Here is a 27,346-nt window from a genome sequence, read left to right as displayed (position 1 = left end):
CGGGGTCATACAGTTAGTAAGTGTCTGAGACCAAATTTGAACTCAGATCTTTGTAATTCCTTTATTGTGACAGTGCTTTAATCCACTGTACTTACTACCTGGCTACTGTCTGGTGAAATAGCTCTTGAGAAAGGCTTATTCCTAATACCCTCATCAAATATGCCCTGAGTTCATGTACAGATGAAGCACTTAAAGATTTTTTTAATACATGGGAAAGTAGGTATATAAGTCAATAGTTACTCATTCTCTCATTCATCTTTTTTGTTATTAATAAAATTTTAATTTTTTTTGATGCTGGTATCTTCTCTGATACCTTGATATCAGTCAGTTCAGCTGTTTCTTCTCTTTAATGCTATTCTCTGTCTTCTATAAGCATCTCAAGAGCAGTGATGTTAGAGATCCAAATATGGTGGCTTCACAACTCTTGATGCAGAAAACAGTTTGTCAAAATGGTTTTGCAAATATTTACATGTTTATGCTGTTTGTAGTATTCCTTTCATTTTCTTCCTTAAATGCTCATAGGATGACTTTGCTTAGTTGGCTGTATTGGCAAGCTTTCTTTATGCTGGTTTTGCCCTCCACTACTTATCTTTTTTTTTTTTTTTTTTGCTTTTTAGTGAGGCAATCTGGGTTAAGTAATTTGCTCAGGGTCGCACAGCCAGTAAGTGTCAAGTGTCTGAGGCCAGTTTTGAACTTGGGTCCTCCTGAGCTCTATCCACTACACCATCTAGCTGCCTCGTTTATCTTTGCTTTATGAAATTTTGCTCTTAATTGTTCATCATCCTTCTTCAAAAGATTTTACAGACCAGCTTATAATCTAACTTGGTGTTACCATTAGGAGCTATTTTTCTCCATTTGTCCAGTCAAATATTTGCTGACTAATGTACTTTCAGGGTTCTTTTGATCATTAGTTTCCAGTTGTTTGACATCTGGATGCAAACATATTGTCAAATTTTTGTTGTCCATTTTCTATTTTTGAATTTCAATAAATTGTTTAAATAATTCAGGGCTAAATCTTTTAAAATTGAATGCCATATGGTTTTCTTATTATAATACTTTATCCTTATTTATTATAAATTCTGATCTTAGCTCTGATGAGTATAATCTCTCTGGGCACAGGGAAATGACTCAGTGGTAACTCTAAAATGCATAAAAAGTCTTTTTCTGTCTGTTAAAATGTCAGTTTCATCTTTTGTGAGGTGATTTGGTATTCACCCAATAGGCACCATCCAATGTCTTTTTTTTTTAAGAACGTATTCATAGCGGAGCATTGAGGCTTCTTTCTACATCATCTGTAAGGCTTCTTTGATATTTTTCTCCTGAATTATACTTTTCCATATATTTCTCCACTACTTCATATTTTCCCATCTTTTCATTGACATCACCCAATGTCAGAGTGTTGGTTGTTTTGATTTGGAAGGTCTTTGATTTAGAACTAGAAGGAACTATAGATATCATTGAGTCCATTTTATAGATAAGGAACTGAGGCACAAAGAGGTTAAATGTCTTGTCCAGGTTTAAATAGCTAATGAGTATCTGAGGCAATATTTGAACTTAGGTCTTCCTGACTCCAAGTTCAGGGTCCTCTCCATTATGCTACCTACCTTCCCCTATCAAATTCTTTATAGAAATCTTTCTACCACTTAATCATCCTCAGCAACCAATGTTGGTGAATAAGCTGCAATTATTTTAATGTTGGTCTTTGTGCAAATGTTTATCACTAATCAGTGATAACCAAGTAACACATGCAATAATTTTTTCCATTACTTTGGTGTATACAACAAAATCTCTGCCAACTTTTATTGCCTCTCCAAGGAGACTCTGTGAGCTGTTCTTCTTTTTAACTGCAACCTCTTTCTTCTGGTTTTGTTATGGCAAAAATGTCAATATTGATATTATTGCATTAAGGGTATTAAGAATCCAAATGGATACTCTTCCTATATACAAAAGAACAACATCCTAAACAAATTTAGAGGAAATGGTAGTACTTTTCACACTATGGCTATAAGAATTCTTTTTTGGGGGGGGGCTAGGCAATGGGGTTAAGTGACTTGCCCAAGGTCACACAGCTAGTGTGTGTTATGTGTCTGAGGCCGGATTTGAACTCAGGTTCTCCTGACTCCAGGGCCAGTGCTCTATGTACTGTGCCAGGCTGTAAGAATTCTTAACCAAGCAATGGGTGGAGAAGATCATGAAAGCTAAAGTAGGTCATTTCAATTACCTTATAAGTATTTAGGGGAATCTTTGAACTTAACATTTATTGTTTTTATTATGATAATATCCATGGTTCAGTCATTTAGTTATCATTTTTAACTGGGTATACAATGGGATTCCTTCTTCTTAGAATAGTTTGTAACCTTTGCTTCTTGACCCTCTTTTCTGGGGTGGAATTATGTTAGTCAGTTTCTAGTTTTTTCTGTCACTGTTCTTGAGTCATTTATTCATTTGTCTCCTTTATTCATGTCCGGCAGAAAAGTCCATCTATCCGATACCAAATTCTGACTGAATTGGCACCCCTTCTTTATTTGTACTCTTGTATTCTAATGCTGCTATTTTCCTTCTTTAATATACAATTATTCTTTGTTTCTAATTCGTTGTTTTTCATCCTTGATTCCTATCCCCTTATTCTAAGTATTTCATCCAGTATTCTACTCCTTGTCTTTACAGCTTGGTTGTGGACAGCTTCTATATTGATCTTGATTAACATATATTTGTCCAAGTTATATAAACCACTTAGCACGCACTGCCTTAATATTTCTTTTTGCTTTTTTTCTGTACTGCTTCTCCTGTCTCTCCTCGTCTCCCTGTTCGTTTGTTTTCTTTTCTCTCTTGCAGCCACTCAGTTGATAATTTTTAAGCTAAACAACAACTGAACAATATCCTCACTGTTCCTGCATGCCTAAGTATGCATAACACGTCTAAGCTTATCCAGAATGGAAGGACAACATGATTTCTTCCATTTTATTTCTTTGCATCAAAAGTGATTACATCTGTATGCATTGCACTTATATGTAAGATAATTTGACTATTTTTAAAGTGCATATTAACAGACACTGTGCTTTCTATGCAGAGTGAAATCTTACTAACAAAATGCTGCTATAAATGCCAACAGGAACAGTGCTTCTTTTGTAAGAAGAAAGAGATACTTTCATTAGATGTACAATTGTTGTTTTGTTTAAATGATAATAAAACCATTTATTCTGGTTATATATATATATATTTTATTCCTGTATAAGTATTTTCTTATTTTGATTAATAATGCAACTTTGAAGTGACTCTTGATCTTGAAATCCAGTGCAATGTTTCATGGTCCAGTATATTTTTATTTTATTATCTTATAAATAGCATTTCAAATCCATTTTTCCCCCAAAAAGCTTTTGGTGATTCAGTTAAATTTAATGAACATTTATTGAGTGCTAACCATGTTTAAAGTACTTTGAAAACAATAGGAGTCCAAAATATGGAATATTATGTGTTTATATAATGCAATACCTATACAAATGATTGCAATACAAGATAGGGAATGATGTGGGCAAGGGAGGGGGCTAGACAAAATGCTCTAGGAATATTTGAGGAGGAAGGGAACACTTTTAGTTGAGAGAATAAGGGAAAACAACTGAACAAAGTGGCACCTGAAGACTTAAAGGGAAATAAGGATTCAGAAAAGGGGAGAGGAAGAGTAGGTCTGTTATTGTCATAGAGCACAGCTTATGTGAATGCACAGAAGGAGGAGATGATATTGAATTTGGGGAAAAGCAAGTTGTTCTGTTTGACTGGAATGTAAGTGTGTATGAGGAAGAATAATGTGAAAGAAGGCTAGGAAAGTATATTGAAAGCAAATTATGAAGGTCCTTAAATGCCCTATTAAAGTTTGTATTTTACCTCAGAAGCAGTTGGTAGCTGCTCCTAAATAAAGATTTTTGAGCTGGTTAGTAAGAGGGTCAGACTATTACCTTAGTAACGTTATCTTGGTGATTGTGTGGAGGATACATGAGAGAGAAAGAGAGAGACAAAGACAGAGAAAGAAAGAAAGAAAGAAAGAAAGAAAGAGAGAGCAGATTGCTTTTAGGAGACTTGGAGTACTCCAGGTAAGATGACTTGAAAGGGATAGATGATAAAATTGAAAGGTTTGAAAACTGATTAGTTAAAGGGGTAAGAGAGAGAGAAAAGTCAGTAGGAGAGAGTGTAAAGAAAGAAATGGACCAAAAACAGAGCCTTTAAGGGATTCCCCATGATTAGGGGCTGATAGGCTGATGATGAACCACCAAAAGAGACTAAGAATGAAAGATAGACTCAGATATATAAAAAATAAGTCATGTGAAAAGCACCTCACAAATGAGGTGCTTAACAGATGTTTATTGACTTCCTAAGGGGTGGAAGGAGAGGGTGTGTTAGAAACTGAAGACTGATGAATAAGGATGAAGATTGAGAAGAGATCATCAGATTTAGTAATTAAGAAATCATTGGTAACCTTTGAGAGGCAGTATCAATAGAATGGCTGGGTGAGAAACCAGATTGCAAAGCATTGAAAAGTGGATGGTGAAGTGGAGGCAGCAAATGTAGACTACTTTTTTCTTCATTTTTTAATATTATGAACTTGACAAACCATCACATATGAATATTTCTATTTACATAAAAAAGAAAAAGGTAATAATTTACAAAGTTGAACATCATGCTAATTAGGCTAATTAACACTAGCTAGTTTTTAACATATATATTAAATATAACAGGATATAAACAGAATGCTATTTATCTGTGTGCCCTTTTGACTTTCCTTCTCCATTTGTCTATATATTTTAATATTTCATTGACATTTTCTTTCTTTTTTTCTTATTTTGTGTCCCTATCGCTACTTTCCTCCCTCCAAAGCCCTTTTTTGTAACAATTAAGTATCAGTAAGGAAAACAAATTCACCTATTGGTCATATAGACTTAGATTTTAATTGAACAACCATTTATTAAGCACCTACTATATGCTATGCACCATGCTTAATGCCTTATGCATATTATGTCATTGTAACCTTACAAAAACCCTGGGAGGTAGATGCTATTATTACTCCTTATGAGGAAATTGAGGGAAACAGAGATTAAGTAGCTTGCTGAGGGTTGCATAGCTGGTAAATGTCTAAGTCTGGATTTGATGAAAGGTTATAAACCACTTTTTGGACTGAAAAAAACAAACAAACCGGGGTGCAATGATTATTCACTGGCGAAGATTATGTGGTGAAATATAGTCACTTAGGTAGTATTTCAGTTTTTATTATGTGAGCATGACTCAACCATGGGCAATTAATAACTCTCTAATTAGTTAAGTTTTTCTTTATTTCTCTAAAGAGTCTTTTTGTAGCTATAGTCATATAATTCCTGTGTGTCTTTTGGTAGGATGACTGATATTTTATGCATTCTGTAGTTTTTTGGAATGGGATTTATTTCTCTATCTCTTCCTATTGGGTTTTGTAGGTAGTATACAAAAAAGCTGATGATTTAAGTAAGTTTATTTTATATTCTGCTTACTTTATTGAAGTTATTATTTCAATACAATTTTAGTTGAATTTATAGGGTTATCTAAGTAAACCATCTTATCATTTGCAAAAGTGGTCATTTTTTTCCTTATTGCCTATGTGTTTTCTTGTCTTATTGCTATAGTTAGTATTTTTAGAAATGTATCAAATAATAGTAGCAATAGTGGAATTCTTCTATTACTTCTAGTATTTCTGAAAAAAACTCTAGTGTTTCTCCATTATAGATAATACTTAATCTTGGTTTTAGATAGATGCATTTATCATAAAAAGTAAGGACCATTTAATGATATGTGTTTTAATTTTTAAAAACATAATGGATGCTGTATTTTGTCAAAAGCGTTTTCTAGGGGCAGCTAGTGGATAGAGGGCGCAATGGATAGAGCACCGGCCCAGGAGTCAGGAGGACCTGAGTTCAAATCCAGCCTCAGACCAGATACTTGACACTTACTAACTGTGTGACCCTGGGCAAGTCACTTAATCCCAATTGCCTTGCCCCAAAAAAAAAAAGCATTTTCTGCATCTGTTGATATAATCATGTAATTTTATTGTGTTAGTTATTAAAATGGTCTGTTTTGCTAATAGGTTTCCTAATATTGGACCAACCCTGCATTACTGGTATAAATCCAACTTGTCATAGAATACAAATAAATATATATAATAAGAATATATAAATATAGATAATAAGAATATAAATATATAATTAAATATATCACTATACCATCTTTGTTAACATTTTATTCAACATTATTGAATCATAATATTCATTGGAGATATTAACCTATAGTTTTTCCCTCTGTGTTTTATTTCCCCCTGGTATAGGTATTAGGATCATAATTGTCTCATACTGTATGAGTTTAGTAGGAGGCCTTCTTTCCCTCTTTTTGTTAAGAATAATAAACTTTCTCTTAAGGACTGCTTTGGTGGCATCCCCAAAATTCGATCTGTTCTCATTGTGCTATTTCCTTGATGAAATTATTTATTGTTTTTATGATTTGTTCTTTGATCCACATATTCTTTAGTATAATAGTATTTATTCTTCATTGGATGTGTTCTTCACATTCCCTTATTTGATTATGCTTTTTATTTTGTTGTGTCAGCAAATGATGTGTTTAATATTTCTGCTTTGCCACATTTGTTGTGAGATTTTTATGCATGATAGTTGTGAAACAGCTGCCTCAGAAAGCTACTCCAACTCATTTATAGACCCACTTCTCACCAGTACTTTTTAAGGTTCAGTGGGTTTAGGTATGGTTTCACTTTTGGGAAGCTATCAAAATATGTATCAATAAAATTTTCTTTTGCTTTAAATCCCAACTTTGTGCCAAGAAATGCCTCTCAGCCATATTAAAATCTATCAGTATCTTTCCCTCTATACCTCATTGACCATAACTTCTGTCTTGGCTATATTTAATCTTCCAGGGACACATACAAATCAGAAGAGCAGAGGAACAGTCATTTATTAAGTGCCTACTATGGGTCAGGCACTGTATTAAGCACTATACAAATATTGTCTCATTTGAACCTTGCAAAAACCCTGAGAAAGAGTTGCTATTATTATTCCTGTTTTACAGTTGAGGAAACTGAGACACATAGCATTTAAGTGACTTGTCCAGGGTCACACAGTTACCAAGTATCAGAGGCTGAATTTGAATTCAGGTCTTCCTGACTCCAGGTCCAGAACTTTATCCATTGCACCATCTATCAGCCTCTAGTATTTCAATGAATGTTGTCTTTAGAGAAACCAGTTTCTTTTTAAACAAATGGTAAAATTGTCCACAAACTCTTAAAAGGCAAAGATTGGAAAAATAGATTCATCTTTCCCTGGAGAGAGCAGGGATGGGAAAAGGGGAAGGTAGAGAAGGAAGACAAAGGATGAGACTCAGGATCACCATTTCTGGTTTCCTCTCCTAGCCACATATTCTGTTAGGGCATCTCTGTATTTTGTCCTTGCTCTGTAGGCCAGTGTGTCTCTCATGCTGCCCATGCGTGGGGTTAGGAACAGTGGTATCTGCCCTGTCAGCCTGTACTGGTAGGTGTTCTAGCTCAAGAACCACTATGACAGCAATAGCATCACTGCTTTTTCTGACTATAATTGCTTTCTTCTCTCTAGCAGATACTAGTGTCCTATGTCCACATACATTAATGGGAGTATCCTTGCTAGAAAGGAACCTTTAAGATTACATTTTGCTTTATCAAGTCAAATACTTAAAAATAAAAAAAAAACAACAGAAAACAACTACAGTGGTGTTTGTATTCTCTTTATCTTTTTATCGCTAAAGAGGTGATCGATTATAAAAAATAATTTGTGAAAGCCTATCGATAACCACCTCATATTTTCAAGGATACCTTTGATGCATGTGTAAATACTTTATAAAATTTTAATAAAGATGAGAAAGTAAGCATTTCTTCCATAAATTATTGCTCTCTTGATCATCCTTTTTTGGTAATTTCTTTTATTGGATATAACATCACTATTCTGGAGAGCAATTTGCAGCTATGCCAATGGGCTATAAAATTGTGCATATTCTTTGACCCAGCAATACCACTGCTAGGTCTATATCCCAAGGAAAGTTTTTTTTAAAGGGAAAGGATGTATTTGAACAAAAATATTTATAACAACAATTTTTGTGGAGACAAAGAATTGGAAATTGAGGAGATGCCCATCAGTTGGAGAATGGCTGAACAAGTTGTGCTATATGATTGTAATGGAATACTATTGTGCTATAAGAAATGACAAGCAGGATAATTTCAGAAAAACCTGGATTTACATGAACTGATACAGTGAAGTGAGCAGAACTAGGAGAACATTGTACACAGTAACAACAATATTATATAATGATCAACTGTGAATGACCTAGCTATTCTCAGGAATACAGTGATCCAAGACAGTTCCAAAAGACTTGTGATGAAAAATGCTATCCTCCTCCATAGAAAGAACTGATGGAGTCTAATTTTTTTCTTGAGTTTTTTTGGTCTGTGTTTTCTTCCACAACATGACTAATATGGAAATATGTTTTGCATGGTTGCACATGTATAACCTGTATCAAATTGCTTACCTCTAAGGGAAGGGTGAGGGGCGGGAGAGAATTTGGAACTCAAAATTTTAAAAAGTGAATGTTAGAAATTGTTTCTATACATAATTGGGAAAAATAAAACATTATTAAATTTTTTTTAAATAATAACATAGGATCAGAGATCTGTAGCTAAAAGAGACCTTAGAGGTGATCTAGTTCAATTCTCTCACTTACAGATAAGGAAACTGAGGTTCAGACATGTAACATAAGTTGCCCAAATTACACAAGTACTAAGTGGCAGAGCCTGAATTTAAAGCCAGAGTTTCTGACTCTCAAGTCCAACTTCAAATTCAGTGTTCTCTCTACTATGCTGCCAGCATCTTCCTATACTTAAGAATTTTTAGTTATTAATATGGGAGTCACATCAAAATCAACTATTTGCAAAGCAAGACAAAATCAGTATCAGGTTAGAAGGATAAAGATGAGAAGCAGGCAACATAAATAATTGCAAAAAGCTTTAACCTGCCCTATTTAAATAATCTATCAATGCCAAAAATTAAGAAATGAAAACAAACAAACAAACAAAACTTGGCTTCATCCTTATTTCCTGAAAAATTTTAACCAATGTAAAGTAATAGTCAGAGTGAGGAGGTCAAACAAATCCAGAAACCACCTATCTTAGGCAGCAAACATTTCATCTTTTTGCTAGAAAGAAATAGCTGTCAAGGGCAACATTGGCTTAGAATACAAGTTATTTGTAAAACGTAATGAAGGAGGATGGTAAAATATTATGAATGGTATACCACTAATAGGCCTATATGCAAAGAGATCAAAGAAAGAAGAAAGGTCCTTTATGTATGAAAACATTTTGAGCAACAGTTTTTGTAGAGGGAAAGAAGTGGAAACTAAGGAAGTGCCTATCATTTGGGGAAAATCTGAACAAATTATGGTTTATGAATGTGATAGAATACTATTGTTCTGTAAGAAATGATGAAAGAGATGGTTTTGAAGAAACCTTGGGAAGACTTGTATGAACTAATACAAAGTGAAGTGGAAACAGAACAGTCTATGCTATAGCAATAACCTTGTAAAAACACACTATGTTAAAAGACTTAAAAATTCTGATCAACTTTGGTTCTAGAAGACTAATGATAAAGAATTTTATCTACCTCCTGACAGAGAGGTGATGGACTCACTGGTGCAGAATAAGACATACATTTTTGGATATGTCTAGTATGAGAATTTGTTTGGCTTGACTATGCATGTTTGTTACAAGGATTTTGTTTTTCTCTTTTTTCTCTTGGGGAAAGAAGTGGGAGAGAGAGCAAATAAATGCTCAATAATTTTAAAAAAATCAACAAACAAAATAAATGTTCATTGAATTTAATTGAATTATCCTAACATGTTGTTTAGGAGTCCTTGATTTTTTTTATAAAAATGACTTTTGGGGAAAAAAAAAAGGATTGAGCATTTTTGCTCAGTAAAAAGCTTCATAGACTGAATTAAAAAAAATACCAATTCTGTTTAAGGAATGTTTTTACTTAGATCTAGCTCTGTAAATCTTGAACATTCATTTAAGCTCTGCTGCTGACTAGTACTTACAAAACTAAAGTAGACTCTCATGCATATTTTATCTAACAAAAGCAATCAATTAGCCTCTCTTCCTCTGTACTTTATAGACATGTAATCAATTGCAATAGGTACGTAATATGAAACTCTCTTCTCTCTTCAGCGGAAAAAAACAAAATTTATTGCCTGTGATTTTCTAACCGAGTGGTTATACAAGTAAGTTCTTTATCTTTTTGAATATTCAGCATCCCTAATAATATTTCAGCAATGTTAATTTGTAATGTGGATTGTAACAATTAAGATGAATACTTATTTGTTTTTTTCATTCCAACCAAATATTATGGCATAATGATCAGCCAGAATCCAAAGAGGATAGATGAGCCATTCACAGAATTCTTCTCAATTCCATTTGTGGCAGATTGGCTAAAGATTCAGTAAGTACTGTCAGATATCTTTTTGAGTAACTTATACCTAATTGTAAAGTGGTGTTAAAACTAACTCTCTAATTTAGGTAAACTCGCTGCTAAAATTCAGGTAGGTTTTCAAATCAATTGTGTTTATTTCTGTGCCTCTCTGAGTTTATTTTAGCAAAGTGTAAGCATATTTCTACTTGTCAGTAAGCATTTATTAAGTGTCTACTGTGTATCAGGCACTGCCTGATACACAGGGGATACAAAGAAAGGCAAAAGATGGTTCTTGCCGTTGAGGAGCTCACAATCCACTGGGGGATACAATAAGCAAACAAATATGTACAAACAAGATAAATAGGAATAATTAATAGAGGGAAGGCACTAGAATTAAGAGGGATTTAGAAAGGCCTCCTGTAGAATGTGAAATTTTATCTGGGACTTGAAGGAAGCCAAGGAAGCCAGGAGATAGCGATAAGGAAGGAGAATAATCCAAACATGAGGGACATCCCCAGAAAGTGCTGGGAGCAGAGAGATGGAATGTTTTTTCATGGAATGGCAAGGAGACCATTATCATTGGATTGAAGAGTACATGGAGGAAGTGTAAGGTATGAGAAGACTGGAAAGGTGGGGGATGGCCTAGGTTATGAAGGCCTTTGAATGCCAAACAGAGGTTTTTGTATACAATCCTGGAGGTGCTATACTCATTTATTATATCAGAAAGATTTTTTAAAATGAAATACGAAGCTATTTTTGAGCCTTATTTTAACTGATGCATCTTCTCAATACATTTACATGCAGTTTTGTATTTGTAAATTTTAGGTAGCATAAAAGATAAGTCATTGACAAATCTAGAGAAGTAATAAATCCTAAGTATATTGCTTTGATGTATTTTTCACATATGGTCTTTTTCTGCCCTCCTTATTTTATGAATCTTACATTATTTTGTAAACAGATGCAAAGTGATTTATCGAGGACACATTCTGAATGGGCTACAGGACCAGAATTATACCTTAATTCTTCTGGCTCCCAGTTCAGTATTCAGACAGTTTGTCAGTCAATAAGCATTTATTAACCACCTACTTTGTTGCAGGCATTGTAGAAACAAAAAGAGGCAAAAGACAGTCCCTTCGCTCAAAGAGCTCACAGTCCAATGGGGGACATAATAAGCAAACAAACGTGTATAAACAAGCTATATATAGGAAATATATATAGGAAATAATTAAGAGAAGGAGAGCCCTAGGAGTTGGGAAAGGCTTCCCATAGGAGATGAGATTGTAGTTGGGACTTAAAGGAAGCCAAGGAGATTAGTAGTCAGAGAGGAGGAGGGAGAACATTACAGACCCGGGGGACAGCCAGAGAAAATGTCCGAAGCCAAGAGATGAAGTGTCTTATTCATGGAATAGAAAGGTGGGCAGTGTCACTGGACTGAAGAGTATGTGTCTGGTAGTAAGGTGTACTATAAGAGGACTGGAAAGATAGGAGGGGTCTAGGATATGAAGGTCTTTGAATGCCAAAGAGGATTTTGTATTTGACCTTGGAGGTGATATGGAACCACTGGAGTTTATTGAGTAGGGGGATGACATGGTCAGATTCATTCTTTAGGAAAATCACTTTGGTGGCTGTACAAGGATGGATTGGAGTGGGGAGAAACTTGAGGCAGGCAGGCCCACCAACAAATCATGAGAGAAGAGGGCATATTCAAGAGATGTTGCAGATGTGAAATTGATTGTCCTTGGCAGAAACTGGGATATGGGGGGGTAAGGGCATGAGAGATAGTAGTTCAGCATGATTCATAGGTTGTGAGCCTGGGGGACTGGGAGCATGGTGTTGCCCTCTTATAGTAACAGGGGAGGTAGGAGGTAGGAAGGGTATAGGGGAGGAAAGATAAATGAGTTTGATTTTGGACATGTTGGATATCTAGTTTGATAAGTCTGAAAGGCAGTTGGAGATGTGAAGTGGGCAGAGAGGTCAGGTTAAGGCAAAATATTTGAGATTTGAGAATCATCAACATTGAGATGGTAATTAAATCCATGGGAGCTGATGAGATCATCAAGTGAAGTAGTATAATGAGAGAAAAGAAGAGGTCCCAGGGCAGAACCCTGAGGCACACCTATGGTTAGAGGGTGTGATTTGGAGGAGGATCAAATAAAGGAAACTGAGAAGGTGCAGTCGGATAAGTAGGAGGAAAACCAGAAGAAAGTGGTTTTCTTTGCATGTCACCATACCAAATGGAGTATGTTAAAAATCCTTATTTCCCATTTTGATTCTACAGGGCTTAAAACTTCAATTCAACTAGTATTTGTTAAATGCCTACTATGTGTGAACTGTGCTAAGAATTGGGGATATAAGGACAAAAATAGCCCCTCAAGGAGCTTACAGTCTACTAATAGAAAAAATGTTAATAGAAAATTAAATACAAAATATATACAAAATCAGTTCTAAGGGGAGGGCAATAGCTACTAGGGGAATTAGGAAGAATCTCATGTAGGAAATGGCCCTTGAGCTGAGGTGTAGATAGGGGGAGCACTTATGTCAGGCACGAGGGACAGCCTGTACAGATACTTAGAGGTAGATCAAAAGTCATTTACAGGGAACAGCAGGTAGGCCAGGTTGTCTAGAATGTAGAGAAGGTGAAGGAGAGTAATGTTCAATAAGCCTGGAGCTAGATTCCAAAGGGCTTTCTTTAAAAGCCAAACAGGAGTTAACATTTTGTCCTAGAGGCAAGAAGAAATACCACTGGAGTTTAAGTAGGATCATGCCGTGGACAGACCTATGCTTTAGTAATACTGCTTTGATTACAAAAGAGGGAAATGACAGTTGTTAGAGGTGATAGAGGAGTGCAGGCACACCCATTCCCAGTTGGTGGAGTTGTGAAATGGTCTAGCCTTTCTGGAAAATAATTTGGAATTATACTCAGAAAGTCACCAAATTGTGTATATCTTTTGACCCAGTGATAGCACTCCTAGGCATATGATACAAAGAGAAAGGACTCATGTAAAAATTGTTGTTTATGGCAATATTTTTTATTGTAGCAAAGAACTAGAAAAATAATTAGGTGCCTATCAATTGGGGAATGGCTGAATAAATTATGGTGCATAAATGTAATGGAATATTATTGTGCCATAAGAAATAAGGAGGGGTGGATTCAGAAAAACATGGGAAGACTTGTATGAAATGGTACAGAGCAAAGTGACCAGACCTAGGAGAACAATTTATATATTGACTACTGCACTGGAAGGAAAAATAAATTTTTTTTTTTTTTTTTTTGGTGAGGCAATTGGGGTTAAGTGACTTGCCCAGGGTCACACAGCTAGTTAAGTGTTATGTGTCTGAGGCCGCATTTGAACTCAGGTCCGTCTGACTCCAAGGCTGGAGTTTTATCCACTGTGCCACCTTGCTGCCCCCAGGAAAAGTAATTTTGAAAGACTTAAGAATTATAATCAATGCAATGAGCCCCCACAACTCCAGAGGACCAACAACAAAAAGACCACCTCCTGGTAGAGTTCATGGACGTGAGATTTAAAACAAGATATATATTTTTAGATGTGACCTACATGTGGATTTTCTTTACTTAACTGGACTTATTGGACACAAGAAAGGACTTTTATTTTCTTTTTAATGTCAAGGGAAAATTTTAGGAGGACAAGGAGAAGAGTGATAGTAATGTAGCATTTATAAAACAGAAGAGAACAGAAGGCAGTTTGGAGGGGGATACAAGCAAGCAGGAAAGATTTAAATCTAACTTTTTTCTTTTTTAAAAAAGATGCAAGCTGTTTATAATAGAGATTCACAGTTTCTTATGCAATCTTTCTATTGTTCTTTGTATGAGGAAATGCACGTGTTAATTAGTGTCTGTTAAGTACAGAATATCAAAACATTTTAAAAATTACTTAAAAAAGAATATCACTTTGCCAGCTATTTGGGGAATGATTTGGAGAGAGGAGAGATAGGAGACAGGGAGGATGTTGTTAATAGTACAAGGGAGAAATGATTGGGTCTGTACTAGGGGGGCAGGTATGTTAGTACAGAAAAGGGAATGGATATGAGATTATGCAGTAGAATTAACAAGACTTGGCAACTGACTGGATGTGAAGGCTAGGGAAGAGGAGAGTAAAGGATGGGTCCGAGATTGCATAATTAGCTAAATGAAAAGATTGTGATGTCCTCGACAGAAAGAGGCAAGTTAGGAGAAGGAGTAAGTTTTCTGTTTTGGATGTCTTGAGTTTGAGATGCCTCTTGGAGATATTGTTGGAGATTATAATTTATCATGTTAAAAAAGGCATTAAGGAAAAGAAATAGTGTTTTTCCCCTTTGGAAGAGAACATATTGGTAGTATTCCTCAAATGGTTACTTTATCTTTGGAGGAGGGATTGTTTAGTAAGAAAGGTTGAGAGTTCTTTTGGGAACCACTGGGCTGTTGAGCAAACCACTCTGAGCCTCATTTCCTTTAGCTATAAAATGAAGAAATGCAATTTTCCTTAGTTGCTTACTTATTTCTCTTTAAGTGGCATATTCTTTTCTCTACATTTTATGTCTTGTACATAGTCATGAACTGAATGGTATATCTTCTATATACTATGCTCCTAATAGCACAACCCAGTTCCAGGTTCATTTTGTACTTTAGATGGGACCGACTAGTTAGAAATTTAGAAACCATTGCCTGTAATTTTTAGGCTGAGTAAAATTTAGTTTTCCTTATGGGTCAAAAACAATAGACTTGAGATTTGTTCAGATTCACTTGCAGAAAAACAGGCACAAAGTTCAAAGGTCTACTGCTGGCTTTCTAATCTCATATCCCTAGGGATAAAATTCATGAAAGACATTGTTAAAAGTAAGAACTCCAGTGAAACAAAAACTGTATTTTAGAAGAAAGAAGAAAAGATTACTTATGGTGAAATGGCTTTCCAACCAAGTCCTCTGCTGTAAGACAAAAACCTGTAAGGCAGGACTTTTGCATCACTGAGAGGCATTTTTTTTTTAAACCAAAATACAGAGGCAAAAATTAAAACAACACTTTGTACATTAGTACAAGCCCATCCTTGTGTTCAGTTTTATAACAGAAGGGAAATATCTTGGGCTTCCAGTATCAGAAATTAAATAGTATGTGTTAAAAAATGTTTTTTCCCTCTAAAATCCATAATTAAATGGTTTCAGAGTAAGACATTAGACTGTCGTGCAATGTTGATGAAAAAAATTCGGAACATTGGTCTAGTTGTGTTCTGTATGTGTGGATTTCTGTCTGTATTTTTTAGAGTGACTCAGGAGACTGAACATTTGATGTCTTAATATGAACATCTTTTTAAAAATTTAATTCAATTCAATAGACATTTAGTAAATGTCTCCCGTGAGTTGGTCACAATTTGTCATGGGCATGACAAAAAAGAGACTGTTTTCCTATAAAGTAGCTCATATTCTTCTGGGAAGCTGCAACATTTATACAACTAAGTATAATATATAAAGTAATTTGAGGAAGAAGAGAGCATCAAGAAATAGGAGAATCTGGGGGCAGCTAGGTAGCTCAGTGGATAGAGTCTTGGAGTCAGGAGGACCTGAGTTCAAATGCGGCCTCACACACTTAACACTTACTAGCTGTGTGACCTTGGGCAAGTCACTTAACCCCAATTGCCTCACCAAAAAGCAAAAAAGAAAAGAAAAAGAAAGAAAAAAGAAAATTGGGAATCTGGAAAAGCTTCAGAAAGAAGGTGGTACCTGCAGAAAGCATGAAAAGAAGATAAAAATTCTGAGAGGCCAAGATGAGGAGGGAGCATGTTCCAGGTATGGGAGAGGGTTTATGGGAATGTGCAGAGGTAGGAGATAGAATGTTGAGTTGAAACAGAAGAAACAAATTGTTTTGAGAATTAGAATCTACTGAAATGTAAAGTTTCTGTCCATTCTCACTCATATGAAAAGCTTGATGTGGGTGGTCCCATCTTATACACTTCACAGTGCATTTTCTTTTGCTGATGTTTCTAGTTTAACGAAAGTCAGAAAACAGGTGTGCAGCAGCTCATTTCATTAGAATGTGCCCCCAGGGGATTTTATTATTTTTTAAAGGCAAACATTTATGGAATACCTAATAATGGATGTTATTTTTATTTATCAAACTAAAAAACACTAAAATTTAACTAAATTTATTTTTAAAAAATTAAAAACTTTACTTTAAAATGCAAACTTTAAAAATTAGACAGAAAACACCAAATTTTTTTTGAGACATTATGATATGTCTAGGCATATCCAGCATACATACCTTGCACATCTCCCTTCATTTTATTTCATTAAGTCGTAGGATATGGCACAGTCATAGTTATCATAGGATCACAAAACCTCAGTTACAAAGGACCTCATAGGACATCTCACCCATCATTTACCTGAAGAGGAATCCCCTCTACCTTGACAATGGTCACCCAATCTCTAATTAATACCTTCAGTGAAGGGGAACAGTAGCCCATTTCACTTGTGGACAGCTATGATTGCTCTTAAGCTTTTTCCTTACATGAAGTCTGGTGTAGTGCCTTTGGTGTGAAGGCTAGGGAGCCCTTTTCAGGGCTGCTTTCCTGGTGTCCACCTGTTTCATTTAACTCTCACCTGTGGCTCTAAGAAGCTATAGCATGCGCAGCAGCCACACCCCAGTAAACTGTTTCAGCAGATGAGCTAAACAAGGTTGAGGGTAACAACGGGTCTCAAACCCGTTGGTGAGTTAGGGAGGTGTCTACCCCAAGCATGTGAAGACTTCCCCTGGTGGAATGGGTGGATGAGAACAATCTGTTCCAATGGCCATGAAGGCAGCTGAAGCAGGCGCTGTGGAGCGCTTTGAGCTTGGTTAGACATCAAAGATGCCAAGGTCATCCACTGCATCTTGAGCCATCACCAGACATCTTGACTCTGTCCTGCCACTGGACTGTAATGACTCTGGAGGAGAGAGGGAGGCTGATGACTTCATGCAATTCTGCCTCATTTGAATCCAACTTACACATGAATCAGAAGACATCACCCATACCATTTCACCGTTTTTACCTATCTCAAAGTCCTGTGGCAACAGGCAAGGGATGAAGCAGCAGGTGTGGATACACTGGGAGCCGTAGTCACCATACTGCACAGAGGTGGCCCAGGACATAAGGTCGTCTTTTCACTGGAAGAAGCACTGGGATTCAGCATCCCCCTGGGTGTCTGAGCAGCTTTTTAAGGATTGCACTGCTCACCTACTGGTGTGAGGAAGGGACTAGAAAAAATGCCCTAAAAATTGTTTGCTTACCCAGCCCTGGCCTGATTACCACAGCCTGGGGATCCCACCTTGAAGTCAAAATGCCAAAAAAATGTACAAAAATGTCTGGAAAGACTCACTAACAATTGTTACATGGAATGTACGCACACTTACAGACAACACAAAATCAAAATCTAGTGGACCTGAAAGGTGAACAGCTCTTGTTGCAAGAGAACTCAGCAGGTATCACATCCAAATAGCAGCCCTGAATTAAACAAGGCTGGTGCGTGAAGACCAGCTTATTGAAGTTGAAGCTGGATACATGTTTTTCTGGAGTGGTCACAGTGAAGGGGAGCACTGTGAAGCTGGTGTAGGTTTTGCAATCAAACTAATCTATTCAGCAAGCTTATATGCCTCCCAAAAGAAGTGAATAACAGACTCATGATTACCACTTGCAGGAAAATATCATGGCACCATCATCAGTGCCTATGCTCCCACCATGATGAACCCTGATGAGGTCAAAGAAAAATTTTATGAAGACCTGGAGACCCTTATCATCAATGTGCGAAAAGAGCACCAGCTTATAATTCTGGGTGACTTTAATGCTAGGGTAGGCTCAGACTACCAGACTTGGCAGGAAGTCCTAGGGAGGAATGGAGTAGGAAACAGCAACAGCAGTGGTCACTTACTACTGAAGACTTGTGCATCTCATGACCTTCTCATCACCAACACTGTCTTCCATTTACTAAATGCAATAAAGCTTCATGGATGCACCCTCACAGCAAACATTTGGCATTTAATGGACTATGTGATTGTAAGGAGAAGAGACAGATGGGATGTGAGAGTGGCAAAGGCAATGTGTGGTGCAGGGTGCTGGACTGATCATAAACTTATCCTCTCTATTCTAAATATTTACATTCAGCAAAAGCAGCAGCCACAAGGCAAAATGACTATCAGAATTAATGTCAACAGGTCTTCTCTGAGAGGGAACAGTTTGTTGCTAACTTGAAGGGAAAGTTGAGCCAACACACAGTTGGCAACAATGGAGTAAAAAAAGAATGGACAGCTTTCAGGGATTTGGTGTATAGCACTGCATTTGCTCATCTGGGTCAGAACACTTGCAAACATCAAGATTGGTTTGATGAAAATTCAGAAGCTGCTAAATGAAAAATGAGAACTCCACAGGGTTTACCAGCAAGATAGTTCATTCATCTCTAAGAAGACAGCATTTAATTCCATCAAAAGTAAAAGCAAATATAATGCACAGTATTTAATATATAGGCTTTCTTGAAATGAAAAGTTATTGCTATGTATTTTGAATCCTCTCCTATGTTCTGCTATGTACATGACATTTTTGTTTTTTCTTATTTTATATTTGTTGTAATGTTTCTTTTTTCTTTTCTTATGTATTTAAGTTTTAACATTTGTCTAAAATAAAAAAAATTAAGAAAAAAACAATTATACTACCTAAGTTACTTTAAAAGCTAGGAAAAATAATGTAATCAATCTAGGGGATTGCCTACCTATATCATCCCTTAATGGAGCCATTCCATAGGTCTCTAACCTCCTGCATATAGTAAGCCTTCCTCTTGATTTATTCTAAAACTTATTTCATCTAAGTTTCAAAGAGAGTTTTCAATTAACAAAAAAGTACAAACAAAGCTTAGAGAGATGCAGGATTCTTGGCTCATTAAGAAGGTAGATGAAATTCAGTTTTATGCTGATAGTAACAATCCAAAGCACTTTTATGATGCCCTGAAGGCTGTTATGGACCAAAGACCTATGGTGCATCTCAATTACTCAATACTGAGGGAGCCACATTGATTAGTGATAAGAACCTGATCCTGGAGAGATGAGCTGAACACTTTCATAGTGTTATGAACAGACCATCATGAATCAATGCTGAAGCCACTGACTGTTTACCTCATGTTGAAGTCAATCCCTCCCTAGCTGAAGTTCCAGCTGAAGAAGAGGTTTTGAATTAGGCTCCTGTCTTGTGGACACCTGGTGCTGATTCTATTCCAGCTGAGATTTACAAGGTAGGGGGTCCATTGCTGATACAAAAGCAGACCGAAATTTTCCAGATTATATGGCACAAGGAGGAAATTCCCCAGAAGTTCAAGGATGCCTCCATTGTCCATCTCTATGAAGGTAAAATAAATAGATTGTCTGGTGACAATCTTTCTTAGTTACTGCTGGAAAGATTCTTGCCAGAATCCTCCCTAATAGGCTAATCCTTCACCTGGAAGATGGTCATCTACCTGAGAACCAGTGTGGCTTCAGAAAGGGCCAAAGAATGGTCGATATGGTGTTTGCTACCCAAGACAACTCCAAGAGAAATGCCAAGAGCAGAACAGAGGTCTGTACACAATTTTTGTAGATCTGACCAAGGCCTTTGGTACTATTAGTTATGAGGGCTTATGGAAAATTATGTCAAAATTTGGTTTGCTAGAGAAGTTCATCAGCATTGCGCATCAATTTCATGACAGCAGGCTTCCGTGGGTTCTGGATAATGGACAATGTCCTTGTGCTTTCCCAGTCACTAATGGAGTGAAACAAGGCTGTGTGCTTGCTCCCATACTTTTTAGCATATTTTCAGCCATGTTGTAAAATGCTTTCAATGAGGACAAACACTGCTTCAAGGTCAGCTACCGCACTGATGGTAAATTCTTCAACTTGAAAAGGCTACAAGCCAAGACCAAAGTGGAGGTAGTGTTGGTGTGTGATTTTCTGTTTGCAAATGATTGTGCACTCAATGCAGCCTCTGAAGCTGAGATGCAACAAAGTATGGATCAGTTCTCTGCTACTTGTACTAATTTTGGCCTAACAATTAACACCAAGAAAACACAGGTGCTCCATCAACTACTACTAGACCATCTGTAAGTGGAACCATCGGTTACAGCAAATAGAGAAGTTTTGAATGCTGTGGATAAGTTCACTTACTTCAGTAGTGTATTTTTCAGGAATAATGAGATTGATTCCTGTATTGTCAGAGCTAGCTCAGTGTTTGGGAGGCTCCAAAGGAAAGTATGAGAATATGCAGGTTTTTATAAGTACCTTTTAAACATGGTATATTTCGGTATTTTCAAGGGCACAACATTTTAAAAGCTTTTTGCATGTGATTAAAAGCCTCTATATTAGGTGTGATTAGCCTCTACATCACAAAAGATGGTAATAAATAGATGAAGCCATAGTAACAATATCCTACCAATGTTTTCCTAAGTCAAATGTTAAAGGAAATAGAAATGTTCTAATATTTATGTACTGAGCTATAACTAATAGTTATTGCCCCCAGGGCAAGCAGCATGGAATGTATTGAGGGAATTGGGTTAAGTGGGAAACAGAGGCTGTAGGATGCTAGCTGGATGAAGGGAATGGGGGAAGGTAGATATAGCAGAGAAGGAGTACACTCCAGCCCATTATCTGGTAGCTTTCTGTCTGAACTAATTATTTTTGCTAACTAAGCTACTGAAGGACTACAAGTGTTGCCCGTGCCCTCTAAATTTGATGTTTTCTACATTCAACAAAACCTCAGTGGCTCTGCCCTCTTCTTGGCTCTGCCTACATGTCTTTTTATTCAAACTATCAAATTGGATAACTTTGCTTTGGATAAAGCATGTCTTGTAAGACCACAATACCTGATGGCTGTGATGAGATCATGCTGTGTGCAGTGCATTATTTACCAAATACTATTATCTGGATACAGAAACTATTTTCAATTATAGGTTTGATAAAATGGTACTCTATTCTCTTGTTTAGGAGAATGCTTCAGCTTGCTGCTGGGGTAATAACTGCTTGACAATCTCCAAGGGTGGAGATTAGCGAAAGGAAAAGGGAAAAGGGATCTTCCTTCTTCATATCTAAGATTTCAAATATCTACTCTCTTCTCACTGCTGGAGCTACCATGCATGCACTGGAAAGCTGGAACTGAAAGATCTCTGTTACAGTATCCTAATGATCAGTTATTAGAATATCTCGAAAGACAAATTTGGATAGGTTATACTATACCTACCACAAATGTTTGGTTCATATAGCTCACAATGCAACACAATAGAAAGTCTCAAAGGTACTATGTTGAGAAACAAGTAATGAATGAGTGCAGTGTCTATGCAGTATTTTTATTAGTGAATAATAAATTATAGATAAAAATTGTTCATTTTAATTGTAAATATTCAAAGTATAATTGTAAAAATAAAAATTTATAAAAGCTTGCAAGAGTAAGACTTTATTAATTTATTGTTGATTTGGGGTGTTGTAGAAGATAATTTTTCCAGTTATTGATTTTCATCTTGGTTTTGATTGGAAGTCGGAAGGAAGCAATCTCAACTACTTAATTGTATAAAAAATTGCATAGAATCAGGATGCTGGAAGAAATTTTTTTTTCTACTTTATTCTCTTTAAATAATATTTTGAATGTAAATCATTTACTTGATCTACAGCTAGAAAGGGAAGATTTAATCTAACCTCTCTGATTGTTTTCTAATACAATGTATGTGTGCTATGGCACTCCTCCTTTGAATACTATAGAAATAGACCATTGCATTCAGCTTTTACTGAGCATCAGCTGTATGCACACGGGTGCCAATAAATTTAAATAAATTAAAAATCAGTGAAGACTAGATAGCTAAGTAGTGCTTTCATTCAGAAACCAAAGTCCATCTTTTTGATATTATTGATTTTTCTAGTCAGTTCCTATTTTATTTACATTTGGAAATGGTTTAAAGATGTAAAAGTGTTCAAAAATGGATTGATGCCACTAAAATAGTTTTTGCAGAAACATGTTCAGCAGTTTTGTGAAATTGTATGACCATGCAAGTATTTTTGGTTTCTAATTGTCAGTTATAATTTTTCTTCTAAAGTTATAGCTGCCTCCTGCCTTGATTGTGATGTCTTCACAGGCCCTGTCCCCCTATCTCTTTCACTGTCAATGAGTTATGTTGCTCATACTCTATTTTTATTTGACCTGAAGCCAGTTGTAAATGTTCCAAAGGACAAAACCAGAACTGGCATGACTTCTACTCCTTCAAGCTGGCCTGCTGAAATGATGGATAATTGTTAGTGACTACTGTACTGAAGATTGAGTCCTTTCTATTTTGCCTGATTTATATTGGCCTTCCTATATTTATTCATAGTTCATAAACTAGACAGTTCTCCATTACTTAACCATGAAAGTAATGTTGTCAATATTGGTAGCTTCTAAAAGTCTTTTAGAAATCTCATTTTGCTTTATCTTATGATGCATTAGTCCTTCGGCTAATGTGAGTAATGGGTTATAAAATTAGAAGTTCCCATTCTCTTTCTAATCTCATAAAGTAATGATACTTTTGCCCTCTATGAACGATCAGATATCAAAAAATATTTTAAGCAAGGAAAATGGAAAGTCTCAGAAAAAAAGAACAGTGACATTCTCTTTATTTCAGACTAATTGTTCATTCTTAAAGTTTTTCTTGGTTTATAGACTAGCTAATATCAGCAGAGTTAATAATGAATGTTTTCATATAGATAGCACTTAAGGAGTTTTTTGTTTTTGGTGTTTTTTTTTGTTTTGTTTTGAGAGGCAAAATGTAATAGGTACTGGACATGGGAACCAGGGAAGTGTGGGCTTCAAATTCTGCCTCCTACATATTACAGGGTCATAGATTTAGGGCTGAAAGGGAACTTGGAGAACATCTTGTCTGATCCCCTCATTTTATAGGTGAGGAAATGGTGCCCAGGGAGTTTAATATTAACAACATTATACTATTTATGTAGCAAATTTATCCTCTGTATTGTCTCCCTCATTAGGCTGTGAGCTCCTTGAAAACAGGGATTGTCTTTTAACTTTGTATCCTCCGTGCTTGGCACATAGTAGACATTTAATAAATGCTTATTGACTAACTAATTGACTAGGAGAAATGAAATTTGAACCTAAGTATTTTCACTCCAAATCCAGTGATTTTCCCACCACAGCATGCAAAACTAGAGGACTGATTGGATTTGGAGAGAAAAGACAAAGTCAAGCATGACTCCCAGTTTTCAAGCCTAGGAGAATGACAGAAAAGGGGAAATCATGAAAGGGAGATCTGACTTTGCTACTCCAAAAAGAGTTTTGTTTTTGTTTTTGTTTTAGACACAAAAGGTCACACAGGCACTAACTGGTAAAATTGAATTGTGGTCCCCTGCTTCTAAATCCAACAGTCTTCCCACCGTGCCCATTGTTTGCTATGCTGAGTACAGCTGTGGATTTGACTCCAAACAATTGAAATAGCCTCTAGGGTATGAGCTGGACTCACAAAAAGAGTTGTCAACACTACCTTGTGAAGAAGAGTCATACACAGCAACTGCAATTAGGGGAGAACCAACTGGTTGCAATGGGGCTCAATGGAGAACTAGCAAGAAGGCAGCACAGTGGAGGAAGCAACCCATCAGACAGTATCACTAGATGTCAGCAGATGACATCAGCAGCTCAGCAGAGGAGCTAGAAATGGCAGCTTTAGGGCTAGCCAGATGTTCCAGCTGGAACCAGCACTAGGAGTATGAGGTGTACAACCTCACATATTCTCCTTCCCAGTAGTTGTGTGGGAAACTGTGTCCCCCTATGCACATGATAGGATTTTTATTGTTATTTACCTTGCTATTCTGTTTAATTAAATATTTGTGTTTTAAGTTAAGTTAATATGTTTTTGGTGTAAAACAAAAACACATTACCTTAACATTAAAATTCAAAATTAAATAACAAAAAAATGAAGGAACAGCCTCAAATTTGGGGTAGAGGACATGGTTTTGAATAGACGCTCACGATAAGTGTGCCTTGATCTTAGTTATGGCTTTCAGGTTCTGAGAAGAACCCAGGTTGCATTGCCAAGAATATGATCTTAATGAGGGGAAGCAAAGGAAGAGGAGGCAAGAATAAAACTAGGAAGTCTCTTGTGTACTTTTTGCTACTACTAGACTTCGGAAGGACCTCATACCACTTCCACCGAACTGATGTGTCTTTACAGACGTGGAGAAAAATATACATAGTGGTGGTGGTGGATGGCAACATTTAAATGAGCAAATAAGCATTTAATAGCTTGCTTCTGTTTTACCTCTTAGACTTCCTTTTTCCACCCTCTCACTTCTCTCTCTCCCCATAATGATCTGTTGAGTGAACCTTCTTGTTTGTATATTGTTGGGTGGAAGTGGTTAAGGAAGAGGGAAAAATATAGTAGATTATTTTAAATGTGGAGCACTTTTCTAAAAGAAGCAGCAAAAACCCCATCATTCAGTCATTTTAAAATGATTTGTCTAGTTATAGAAGTCAGGGACTAGTAAGATACATATACACACACACCACTGACTGAAAATGGACCAGATAACTTCTTAGATCATTCTTGTTTTTGATTTCTATGATTCTAGAATGGACCAAATTGAATATGCAAATTACATATTCTTTAATTCTTAAAAATTTTCAGTCAAAGTTAAGTGGAAAACAATCATCTTCTCAAAATATGTGCACAGCCCAGGAATTGTCAATCTCTTTGACCAATTTAGCTGGGTTTTCGTTTTGTTTTGTTTTGTTGTTTGGTCAAAGGCTGCTTTGTAACTGGGGTGCAATAAAATAACTTGATTGTGAGTCTGTTGCAGCAGATCCCATGTTTAATTGTATCTTCTGAATGCAATTTACTTTTGTCAACTTGGATCACTTATTTCTCTCTCAATCCTTGTGGATTGAATACTTGTATTCTTGAATGAAATTTAATATTACAGATTTTAATTTAATACCTTATAAAGTCAGATATAGAGTAGCATTTCAATGGTGAATGCCTCTGTAAGTCTTTTATAACAAAACCCAAGAGAAAACTGTGATTTAAAAATTTTTTGTGGCTACCGAATGATATAGTAGCTAAGATAAATAACTTCCTATGAGTTAACACTATTAACTAACAGAGTATTTGAGATGCTTTATTACTTATTAAAATGTGGAAATGGATCTTAACTTACAAATATGTATGAATTTAAATCACTTCATCCAGAAAACATCCAAACTATTATATATAGATAGAAAAGAAACTGCCTATTTAATTAGTGTTCCTTCAATAGAAATTTAGAATGAGTTCAGAGTCCTACTGGGTTCAGACTGTCTAGAAAAGTCAATTTCATTTGATTCTGGAATTTTATCTATATAGTATTATGTAAGTAGCAGTTATTTTGCTCAGTTAACAAAGTAAGGAAATAGAACTTTAGCTTCTTGAATTCCCTAAAATAAAAGAATATTTTCAGCTGTTTAATATAATATTGGTTTAAAAATGTCACAAAAATTCCCCCTTTTGTTTTTGAGTTAAAAAACAGTGACATGAGCATAACAATTTTTTTTTCAAAAATGGCATTGTACTCACAATTGTCATTCTCATTAAATGTCCTTATCCATTTCTTAGAAACTATTCTGAGAAATGGATAAGGACACTTAATGAGAATGACAATTATACTGTCAAAGGTATTTCAGGGAATGAAGGATAATGGGAATGTAACCACTTAATTTTTTTAGTCCTAGGCCACCAATTCCTCTGTCTCTCCTTCTGTCAGAAGAAGAAGCAACCCTCATCATCCAGTCATTCTGGAGGGGCTATCTGGTAAGACATGTGTAATTACCCTGTTTGGTTTGATGTTGAATCTTTGTGACTCAGAAAGCGCATGATAAAACTTTTAAATAAATTCTATAAACAGAGGTTACTATAAATAACACCCAGACCTCCAGAGATCCCTGGGTAGTAGATGTGATTACAAAACTCCCAATTACTTGAAAAGTAATTCTGACTTCTTTTCAAAATACATTTTTATTTCATTTACCTCTGAATTTACCGTTGAATCAATTGAAATGTATAGCATGTGCTACAATTAGTATAATACTATTTTTCTGCCTCCTAGTTTATTTTTTCAGATTGAATAGTAGTAAGTACTATCAATTTGCCATGTAAATGCTAGTTGCTATTCTGACGTTTTTTTTAAGAGAAGTAGTAGAATTCTGCCCAAGTCTGATGGATGTTCAAGGAGACTAGTTCACGGATGGAAGATGAGTGTGGCATAAACCAGCATAGAGAAAGCCTCCTTGAATAGAAGTGGATATACACAAATTTGACTGTTCTACCAGTTGATAAGATTTTCTTTCCTCTCTGGTTTTAGAGAGCTCATTCATACACACTGCAGAACTGGCATGGGAAAATCGAATGGATATGAATTCTAGTTCTAACTCTAACAAATTAATCATAGTAACATAGATTAGGCTTAGAATAGTAGGAAGAAACCTTTAAGGTCATCTAGTCCAACCCTTTTATCTTACAGATGAAGAAGATGGGGCCCAGAGGTCAATGACTTCTCCTAGAGATAATAAGTAGCATAGTGGGGAAATTCAAGCCCAGGTGCAGCACTCTTTTCATAATACCATGCAGTGAAGATTTATTGGGTGCATTCTTTGTTCAAGGTACTCTGCAAGATATTAGGGATACAGAGAAATATGAGATATGCTCCCTGACCATAAAGATTTTATGGTATATTTGGAAAGAAAACATATATCAACACAAGGATGACTAATAGTTTAAATAATAATTCTGACTCAGGTCATATAGCACATTGATGTTCACAGGGTACTTTTAAAATACAAGTAAAAGTATCA

The 27,346-nt window shown here is 36.0% G+C and overlaps 1 protein-coding gene across 4 annotated transcripts in view; it reads left to right on the top strand.

Moving 5' to 3' along the window:
* Positions 1-27,346, top strand: part of LOC114052057 (IQ domain-containing protein K-like) — a 138,516-nt gene that overhangs the window by 42,950 nt on the left and 68,220 nt on the right. For all 4 annotated transcript variants that reach the window (XR_003570214.1, XM_027874469.1, XM_027874470.1 and 1 more), the window contains exons 5-7: positions 10,268-10,320; positions 10,461-10,538; positions 26,222-26,306. Coding sequence is in view for 3 of the 4 variants with exons in the window: in XM_027874469.1 (XP_027730270.1) it covers positions 10,268-10,320; positions 10,461-10,538; positions 26,222-26,306 (216 nt within the window). In the remaining variant the exon portion in view is untranslated. The remainder of the gene's footprint in view (positions 1-10,267; positions 10,321-10,460; positions 10,539-26,221; positions 26,307-27,346) is intronic.

This window comes from Vombatus ursinus, unplaced genomic scaffold, assembly GCF_900497805.2.
Source record: "Vombatus ursinus unplaced genomic scaffold, bare-nosed wombat genome assembly UNPS02014807.1, whole genome shotgun sequence".
In the NCBI taxonomy this organism is placed as follows: domain Eukaryota; kingdom Metazoa; phylum Chordata; class Mammalia; order Diprotodontia; family Vombatidae; genus Vombatus; species Vombatus ursinus.
Note: the sequence above shows the minus strand (reverse complement) of the source record. Positions and strands in the feature narration are given on the sequence as shown.